The 10,859-nt window shown below is 36.3% G+C and overlaps 1 protein-coding gene across 1 annotated transcript; it reads left to right on the top strand.

Annotated features, from left to right (window-relative positions):
• On the top strand, positions 2,082–8,712 carry LOC18768754. The gene is made up of 7 exons (XM_020569601.1): positions 2,082–2,579; positions 2,688–3,043; positions 3,191–3,739; positions 4,052–5,255; positions 5,571–5,903; positions 6,094–6,331; positions 6,492–8,712. Exons 1-7 carry the CDS (start codon positions 2,160–2,162, stop codon positions 8,489–8,491), a joined length of 5,100 nt encoding a protein of 1,699 aa, XP_020425190.1. The 5' UTR covers positions 2,082–2,159; the 3' UTR covers positions 8,492–8,712.

Genomic DNA, 10,859 nt, shown 5'->3' with positions numbered 1-10,859 from the left:
GATGCATGATTGCACATTCACGAGAAGCCGAGGGACTTTGCCTATAAGTGGACTTCCTCTCTTCATTGTAATAGATAGAACAAAAGTCTTAATGAAAAATATCAGATTTCTATGCTTTCTCTATCTCAATTTTCTCTACAATTCCTCTAGATTTATAACAAAAATATCATATGCTTATTCCACTTCTTCTCCACGCATAAAGCATAAAGCATAAAGCATACTAATCCATAATCGAAATCCAATTCTTTATTTTAATTCCGATTACGGATTACTCATGCATTTACTTCACATAAAGGAATGAAATGTAAGTGGAGTCCACACAAAATCAGGAATTGAACTCCTGATTTTGGACGAATGAGACTCTTGGATGGGAGGTGATATTCTAATTCCTAGAGAACTAAGAGTATCTCAAGGGAGATGTTAAATGCAAAATGTTAAATTTGAATATGATGGCTTATGTGGCAATTTGACACTTTGGAAAAAATTTAACTCCACCCGAAATGCCAAATATCATATTATTTTATTATATTTTTAAAGCAAATGAGGTACATATGATGCATACAGATTTAAAAGAGAGTAATGATAGTGGGGTCCATAACTAAAAAAATATTAAAATAATATTTGACATCAAGCTTTTTGATATGTTAGTTTTGACATCTCTTCCAGTCTTCAAATCCATGTAGGATTTGACTACTCGGTTGGAGCAATTTTTTAACCTTCAATTTTTATCATTTCATGTCCATATGGCAATTTGACACATCAGTTGGAGATGCTCTAACTCATCAAGAATTTATCTTTTTTACCCATTATATCCCCACATAATTTTTAAAATTCCAAATTTCTCATGCACTTTAACCCAACAAAAATTTGCATATAAAATAATTTATTTAGAATAAGGGCATTTTAATGATCAAACTGATTTCAATTCTGATTCAAGGGAATTTAGTAAACAATATAGGGAATCAATACCATTGCTACCCCGATTTGTGAGAGTTTAGTAAACAACTTTAATGGGAATCCAAATTATAATTTCTCATCAATTCAATTTCTCCTTACTCAATTATGGATTAGTAAATATGCCAATAAAGCAGAAAGCAGAAAGCATACAAAGCAGAAAGCAAAGCAGAGAACATAAAGCAGAAATATTTGGGACAGCAGTCGCATGACATGGCTAAGTAATCTCGTACCAAAACCCAACCCCTTCACCTTCTCCACGAATATTTGCCTTTCCCACTTCTTCAAGTACTCAACACTCAAGTTGAACAAAAACTTGAGCAAGAAGTAGTGTCACAGGTAAAGAACAAAAGAAAAAAAAAGAAGCTCCATAGCGTCGATCCATGTAAGAACATTTCTTTGATTTTTATCAGTACTCTTTCGTAACAAGTTTAAAAAGAGGTCCTTTTAAACGAAAAAAAAATTTGGTTAAGGTCTCTGTTTAATTACCATTTTGATTAGTGAAAATGGAATTGCCTTCTTAATCTTCTTAGATTAATGCATGCAGATATAATTGTGCTTCAACTTCACCATATCAGTTAAGAAGAGAACAGTGTGAGGACATGATGGAAGGCTCTGAGAGCTTGACGGACATTCTGTTTTCTTGGTCTCTCCAAGACATTCTTAATGAAAATCTTTACCAGCACAAGGTATTTAATTAGTTCCCATGTTTATCTTCCATTGTCATCTTTCTCTTTGTTTTTTTTTTTCGGTTGCAATGGAAGCAAATCGAACCTTTGCCCTATCCTTATTGTAACCTGTTCTCTTTGTCTTGTTTCTTAAAATTTGATGAGATTTTTATGCTTCGTGTTGTGTCACTATACTAGCTAGATAGCCTTCTCAATTCCATTGTTCTGGCCATTATTCAGCATGGATTGATTAGAGCCTTTAGTTTGTACCAAGATAAGAACACTGTGTGAACTCCATTGATCAAACAAACTTGAGCTCTAACCATATTTGAATTTTAAATATATATATCCATTGATTTATGATACAAGTGATGCTGATTGCCTTTTTTTTATCTTAAAAAAAGTAATGTTCATGGTTGATGACCTTGTAATCTTTAGGTGGAAAAGATTCCCGAATCATTTCTGTCGGTTCAAGATCATTTCGGGTCTTATTCATATCCTTTGTTGGACGACACTCGGACTCAACTGCGTTCGAGTATGGAAACTATGGACAGAGCGCCATATAGTAAGGTAATTTCTGTTGAAGAGTTGAATCCATATGGAACAAAGCTATATGATATCAAGGTTGATTGCTGGAGAAACCTGTCCACCGATTGCAGCAAAGGACCATACAAAATTCTGCCTGGAGATGTTTTTGTTTTAGCAGATACTAGACCCGAAACTGTTTCTGATTTACAGAAGTTAGGGAGCTCTTGGGCCTTTCTAGTAGTCACTGAGGTCTCCAAAAATGAGAACGAGGAAGATAGAACTGCTCTTCATTTTAAAGTCAAAGCGTCGAAAGAGTTTGAAGTCAACCATAGCATTCATACATCACTCTTTATGGTTTTCTTATTAAACATAGCTCCTTACATACGAATATGGAAGGCGATGCACATGTCTGGAAGTGCAACATGGAAGGTAAAATTTTTGGTTTATCAGCTTGATAGTTTTTTCTTTCCCCCCCTCTATTTCACTAAAAATTTTGAGCTGTTACACTTGTCAATATTTTTTCCCAAATTTTCTTAGGTGGTATTCAGTGATAACTTTTTGAAATCGTTCAAAGAACTGAAGTCATTCCAATTGAAGATGTCAGTACTGAGTCTTCTACTTAGGATTTCGGGTGGCTGGAGACCCAGGAGAAAAAATGTGGAGATAGTTTGTAGAAGCTCTTCCATGATTTTACGGAAGTTTAAGGTTGAAGGGCTATACATTCTCAGCACAACAGACATAGTAAAAAATTCCAGATACGTTCAAGTGTTAAAAATCTGGGACATATTGCCTGATCTACAGGGTCTTGAAAAATTGGTGGACCGATTAGACTCTATATTTAAAAGATATACAGATGGTTTTATCAATCTCTGCAGGGAGAGATGTCTTGAGGGGTATGCTGTTTTGCCTCTACTATATATTTTTATGAATTGATGTTGCCAGAGCTTTACACTATGCTACCTTGGACTCATGTAACAAATGTTCGATCAGTTTTTTTAAATAAAAGAGTGCTGACTTTTACTGGTTTGTATTGTGACCAGTGATGTGGAAGTTCCAGCAAGCTGGACACCCTCTTTGGATGTTCCCCGATTCAAAGATGTTAGCATCACGGAAATCCCGAATGATTTTGTTGGTTACTCTTCTGGAAATACAAGTTATGTTGAGCGTTGCGAGGTCCGCGACAGTTTGTTGCTGATGAAATTCTATTCCTTGTCATCTTCTGGGGCAATGAATGTCTTGCTTTCCGACCATGAGGGCAGAGAATTGGATCTCCCGTTTGAAGTTACTGACCAAGAAATGGAGACCATCCTTTACAATAGAAGTACATTTATTCAAGGACGGTCAGGCACTGGGAAGACAACAGTATTGACCATGAAGTTATATCAGAAAGAACAGAAGCACCGTAGGGCAGCAGAAGAGGGATTCTACGGTGTTGGGAGCAATACATTCAGACATGTTAGTCCGAATAATGAGGCTGAGCAGATTTCTTCTTCTTCATCTACTAATGTGACTGCTTTGCGCCAGCTTTTTGTGACTGTCAGTCCTAAACTCTGTTTTTCTGTCAAGCAACATATTTCACGATTGAAAAGGTGAGCGGATTATTCGAATAATGATGTTTGCTAACTTTTTATTTCTTCAGAAATCTATTTACTGTGACCCCTTAGTCAGAATGCACCATATTTATGTTCTTGATTGACTTGCTAGTTGTTTGAATACTTGCATAGTACCGGGGACATGTTCTTGAAATCGTAAATTTATGTGTAGAAATCTAATTGTTAATTCATTGGTTCAAGTTCTGGTACATATGATTAAGAATGAATTTGATATATATATATATATATATATATATATATTCGTTTCAATTGTAAATGTCAACTTCATCAACTTTTTTATGTTCACAGTTTCGCTTGTGGTGGAAGCCCTTCAGGTCAATGCAGTTTGATTGATATGGATGATTTTGATGATGAGGAAGCACAATTCAAGGGTATCCCTGATTCTTTTCTTAATATTCCGCCCCAATGCTATCCTCTTTGCTTAACATTTCGTAAATTCTTGATGATGCTTGATGGAAGTTTGGGTAATTCTTACTTTGAAAGATTCCTTGACATCACTGAACTTCCTCACAACAGACTGCAAAGTTCAAGATCAGTTTTGCTGCAGAACTTTCTAAGCACAAAGGAGGTCAATTATGAGAGATTTAGTTCATCATATTGGCCTCGTTTTAATATCCAGTTAACAAAGAAGCTTGATGCTTCAAGAGTCTTTACTGAGATTATTTCTCAAATAAAAGGTGGTCTGGGTGCTATGGAAGCATGTGATGGAAAACTCAGCCGGCAGGATTATGCGCAAATGTCAGAGGGAAAGGCTTCCGACCTAGACAAAGAGAAGAGAGATAAAATATATGATATATTTGAGATTTATGAAAAAATGAAGAGAAGGAATGGTGAATTCGATATTGCTGATTTTGTGAATGATATTCACCGCCGTTTTAAACGTGAAAAATATGAGGGTGATGAGATTGACTTTGTGTACATTGATGAGGTTCAGGATCTTGCCATGAGCCAAATTGCACTGTTCAAATATATCTGCAGTAATGTTGAAGAGGGCTTTGTTTTTTCTGGTGATACAGTGCAAACCATTGCAAGGGGGATTCATTTTAGATTCCAAGATATACGACATCTGTTCTACAACAAGTTTGTATTGGATTCAAGAAGAAAGAAGCATAAAGAACAAATGGACAATGAGAAAATCTCAGAAATTTTTCATTTGACAGAAAACTTCCGAAGCCATGATGGTATACTGAAGCTATTGCAGAGCATTGTTGAACTACTTTATCATTTTTTTCCCCACTCAATTGATAAGTTGAAACCAGAAACAATTCCAGTATATGGGGAAGCTCCAACTTTAATTTACTCTGGAGAAAATGAAAATGTATTTGAAACAATTTTTGGAAATACTGAATTTGTTACTAGGAACACAATTGGTTTTGGGGCAGAGCAGGTTATTTTGGTACGTGACGCTAGTGCACGGAAGGAAATCTCCAACTCCATACGGAAGCAAGCACTTGTTCTTACTATAATGGACTGCAAGGGCCTAGAGTTTCAGGTCACTACAGTGTTTGTTTCTTTGATTTGTTTAATAATCTTACATAAGTTTATCACTGAAAATTTTCATTTAATATATTTTGATGTGTTTGATCCTCAGTTACTTCTGCCAGGTAAACGTTCTTCTGTTTTTGTTTTTTTCATTCAAATTTTTTGTCTTGCTACATCTACCACCAGCTATATCTTCATATAAGACAGTGGTTGATATTTGAATTCTATAATAAATTTGCTGCAAATTTAATATTTTTATTCCAGTTGAAATTGTCATGTTTGAAATCAATGTTCGGTACATTCTTAGCATTTGCCCTTTTTGCAGGATGTACTCTTGTACAATTTTTTTGGATCATCACCCCTGAAAAATCAATGGAGAGTGATATATGATTTCATGAAGGAACAAGACAGAGGTTTTCCAAGCTTTGATGATGCAAAACACAGCACGTTATGCTACGAATTAAAGCAGTTATATGTTGCAGTCTCTCGTACGAGACAGAGGTTGTGGATTTATGAGAATGTTGAAGAGCTCTCCAATCCCATGTTTGACTACTGGAAAAAGAAATGTCTTGTACAAGTTAGACAACTTGATGATTCATTTGCACTTTCTATGCAAGTTGCAAGCAGTCCACAAGAGTGGAAAGCACGTGGAATTAAGGTTTGCTTAATCATGACAAGAGTAATAGCACTGTCAATTGATATTCTTATCATTGTTAGAATAGTAATCATGATCATTATGATTATATAGTAACTTTTCTTACGATCATAATAACTATTGTCATGATCATGATCATAACCAGTAGTTTCAATAATATTAATGTATCCCCTTTTTATTTTGTTTCTTGCAGCTATATCAAGATCATAACTACAAAATGGCCAGAATGTGCTTTGAAAAAGCTGGTGATACATTCTGGAAAAGGCGTTCTGAAGCTGCTGAACTTAAAGCTAAGGCTCACCATATGCGCACTTCAAATCCTGAAATGGCTAATACCATGCTTCGGAGGGCTGCTTTAATATTTGAAGCTATCGGCCTGTCTGTTTCTGCTGCCAGATGCTTTTACAATTTGGGAGAGTATAAACGAGCCGGTATGATCTTAACATCTATTGTCTTTGTCTTTCCAGAATTCATGTTACAGTGAAAAGGCTATTGTGTTGTGTGACTTGTGACAGCTTTCAGGGTATCCTTTGTTGCCCTTAAAATCTTAAAATTGTTGCTTTTATCACTTAAAACCTTTTGGTGGTGCAGGCTATATTTATTTGGATAAATGCAATGAACCTGAACTGGAAAGAGCTGGGGAATGCTTTTCTCTAGCTGGATGCTATGCGCTTGCAGCAGATGCGTATGCAAGGGGGAATTATTTCTCTGAGTGTATTTCTATGTGTTCCAAAGGAAAACTATTTGACAGAGGTCTGGAATACATCAAAGATTGGAAACAACATGCAACGGCAGAGTATGGTAAACGAGGAAATGGGACTACTAAAACTGAATTGGATTTTCTAGAGATTTGTGCATTTCATTATTCTGTTGTGAAAGATGAGAGATCCAGGATGGAAACTGTCAGAGACGAAATGTTTTCAGCTCAGAAAACTTTGAATGGTCTTCTTTCTTCAAGCACCTCTAAGTTTTTGTGGGAAGACAAATTGATGGATAATCGTAAACAGCAGTCAGAAGGCAAAAAATATAAGACACGGGTTTCTGCTGATTCACTGCAGTACTTTTGGAATTCTTGGAAGGATAAAAGTATTTACTTGATTGAATATCTAGGGAACTTCGAATCGATAGACGCCAATGAATACAGAAATTATGAAGACTTCTTTCTAAATTACTTAGGAGTATGGAGGCTGTTTCATGAAGATCTGAATCCGATTTATCTTTCAGTCATCTCTGATGTGGATTGGATTAGAGGTGTGGAGAAAAGATTTTTTCGAAGTAACGGGGAGTTAGTCTCAATTGATGTTCACAAGTATGTTTCAGCTGCTCAGAATTATTGGAGTTCTGAAATGCTATATCTTGGCATTAAGGTTCTGGGCAAACTTGAAGCTCTTTACAGGTTCCTAAGCACTCAATCTCATTCAAAATTCTTCAGAAGCAAGTCTCTTATCCAGATATATGAGGTTGTGACATATCTTCTTGACTCTAAATTTCTGAAGCGGAGCCTGATAGATCGTGACACACTGCAGAAATTTGTTAAGTTGTCGGGTGATAATTTTGTTTCCTACATATTTCCTTTAGATTGGAGGAAATCATCAAGAGAGAATATGATATCTCTTCGACGGTCTGAAGCTTGTAAGAATTTACTGAAACAAGTGATAGTTGAATACATGAGCTCATCCAAAGACCTGTCTTCAGGGAAAATTGGATACCTTGCTTCAATAATTCTTGCGTCTGGTAAGCTGAATGATGAACTGTGTGCGACGCTTGTGAAAAATATTGAGTACAATCCACTATGGAAGGCGTTCATTGAAAATCTATGTGGCAACATCCAAGAACCAAGAGTGGAGTCTCTTTTGTTGACGTTTGGTGATGCGTTGTTCAAAACTTATAACGAAACTAGGAGTGCACATTACTACATATCACCTAGTTGCTTCTTGTATCTTGTTGATCGCCTTCTGATTTGGGTATCTCTGTGTAAAGGTTATGTGATCACTGAAAGATCTTGCTTTATTGAATGGCTGATATACCATGAGAAAGATACCGGATTTAATTCCTGTGAAGTTTTTGATGTGCGAATGTCTTTTGAAGTCATCCTTCAGTTTTTGACTGATGTTATTCGGGAGTGTCTCTTTGATGAGGCGACCATGATTGAGTGGATTGGAAATTTTACCACATATTCGAAGAAGTATTATTTGCTACTAATGCAAAGATTGGTTATGACATTGTGTTTGCTTTATTTGAATTTTGGGATAGGTTTTGATATACTCTTAGATCTGAAGAATTGGGAATATGTCACTGAGAATCTACTACCAAGGGAGATCTCTGCTGCCCTTAGAAGAATTATTTCTGTACAGAAGTCTCTTGGTATAAATGTCAATGTGCTTCCACTCAAAGAAAATGTCAATGTGCTTCCACTCAAAGAAAATGTCAATGTGCTAGCTAAAGCATTTAAGAAGACCGGCAGTGCTTTGGTAATTGCAACTTCTAGGATTGATTGTTCAATGTTCGTCTGTTCAGATGCCCTTTTTGTCGACATGAAGGGCAACCTGGGCATGGTTGATATATTGAGACATTTGTTTCCAGAACAATAGATGGTTGAAGCTTCACAAGGTCAAAGCACTCACATTTTGACAGAAGTAACCTCCCAAAGGATTCTCATTGCTTCTTGGAAATATTTGAGGGTTTCGTTTTGGTTAGAAAAGTATTTGAAGGTTTAAAATTAGTAATTAGCGTCTGTTTTAGTTTTCTATTTATAAAAATTATGGTTTCGGTACCTAATATGAGCAACTGTATTGAATTTTTATTGTTTCTTGACATTAATTTCAGTTGGATGTGGAGAAAATTATGACTGATGTATGGTCTACGCTTTCTGAACTCAAGACCACTGCAAGACCAAACATTTTGGGAAAGCATTTGAGACTATAGTCAAACCTGGAAACAAGCATGACGCAGAAGATGGTGGTGGTAAAGCTGAGGAAAATAGCACATCCTGTGATGTCCAATTCAGTTTCTCCGGAAGCTGCTGATGCTCTGCTTCTCGAGTCGAGTCCAAAGAAATCATTTATAAGCCAAATTAACTTGCTCCTATTTGGGATTTGTCAGAGTTTTAAATATGAATCAAACAGCTTATATTTAAGTAATGGTCTACCAAGTAAGCTTTTGTAAACGTATATAGTAGAAGGGAGAAGGATGAACCTTAAACTTTCACCCTGCTTCTTTTTTCAATATTTTTTATTTTATTTCACCCACTTATTATTTACAGTAACCACAAAAGTTGAGAAAATTTTAATGATTTCCAACACTAATTTGTTAATGATTTTGTTTAGGGTTTAACAAATTTGAAATACTCTGATTTTCTCTTTTCCTCATTTCCTTAACCCAAGTAAAGAATTTCTTTGAGAGTAGTAGGTTAAGTCAGCAATTATTATTAGTTAGGTTAATGAAAAATGCAAAATCATGCCCAGCGAGTTCCATTCTCAATTTAGAAGAAAGCAACAAGTACAACATACAAGTAAAGAAAATTAGAACAGCTAGGGTAGCTTAGATCCCAATGCCTGGCACACATCGGTTGTGGTTTTTATTCCTCACTTAGTATTACAGGGGAATTACCATTAAAATTGATATGAAACATATGTAAGCTTTGCATAACCATTACAAATAGCAAATTAAAACAACTAATTTGAGTAGCTTAAGACCCTAATATTGCCTTGTGATCCAAGGCATCTTAAAACGGCAAATAGGGCAACTATGGTGACTCCCTTTCAGCCATCGCCCTATGCAGTTGCCATGAAACACATGTGAGCAAGGCATGGAAGCAACATCTTCTGATCCCACAACAAACTTTTCCAAACAAATAGGGCAAACCTCACTTTCTTGCACTACACGTCTTCTTTTTCTTTTCCCACCCTCCTCCTCCTCCTCCTCGTCTTCATCTTCATCTTCATCAGCAGCCACCACTCTAACCCTCTTTAGGGTTTTCTTGATCAACGCTTCCATCTCAAGTTCTCTTTCTTTCGGAACCCTCTCGGAGCGAATCCAGTTATGCTCTTTCTTTATATGAGCACTGAATCGCAGTACTTTAGCCCCCTTGTTCGAATCCAAGTCGCGAATTTTGCAACCGAATTCTATAATCATTTCCACCAATTGATCCTGCGGGTCCTCGTCGACTCCAAGCAAGGACAAATTCTCTGAAAGAAAACCCTTGAGGTCGTTTCGGGTTTCTAAACCGCACACATCTTCTATCGTGGCTTTTGCTATTGTCACTTGAGGTTCATATTGGTGTATAAGGATTAGGCCGGTTATGGTTCCGTCTTCGGATAGATCGCCGTCAAAAACCTTGTGGTTTATGGAGTATTTGAAATCAATCTCAATTGGAACGCTGGGTGAAGATTGCTCATGACGATCAGGGTGGTCTAATTTTGTGTCAGGCAACTCCGCCAAATGCAGCTCGTGATAGGCGGCTTCCATTGCGTGTCGCTCTAAAATAGAAAAGAAAGTTGTGGTGAATTGTAAGACTCAAGAGTGACGCTAATATATATATAAATATATAGGTTGCCACACCGACTCGGGTTTCCCAATTGACAAAGGAAATGTTTTCCTTATTGTCATGGGAGTCCAACTTTATTATTATCTTTTTCTATCAAAAATAAAAAGGATAAAATGCGAAAAAACAAATGTGGAAAACTTGAGGGGGAGCACATATACAGCTAAACTAAAAAAAAAAAATTATTTATGATAGTTCATCAATTATATGGTACCTCTCTCATTGAATTCGATAAATTTTTTCTTCGGATTATAACAATATCGCGTGGTGTTATCAAATCACCTATACCATAATATGTACATGTGCTTATATATTAATACTATATCCTAAAGTTTAAACACGTTGTCCATTCATGTGTACATATGCAAAAGTGGAGTTGTTGGGCCAAATGAACTACGTAATGGTCTTATGTTCAC

The sequence above is a fragment of the Prunus persica genome, chromosome G8, assembly GCF_000346465.2.
Source record: "Prunus persica cultivar Lovell chromosome G8, Prunus_persica_NCBIv2, whole genome shotgun sequence".
NCBI lineage: Eukaryota > Viridiplantae > Streptophyta > Magnoliopsida > Rosales > Rosaceae > Prunus > Prunus persica.
Note: the sequence above shows the minus strand (reverse complement) of the source record. Positions and strands in the feature narration are given on the sequence as shown.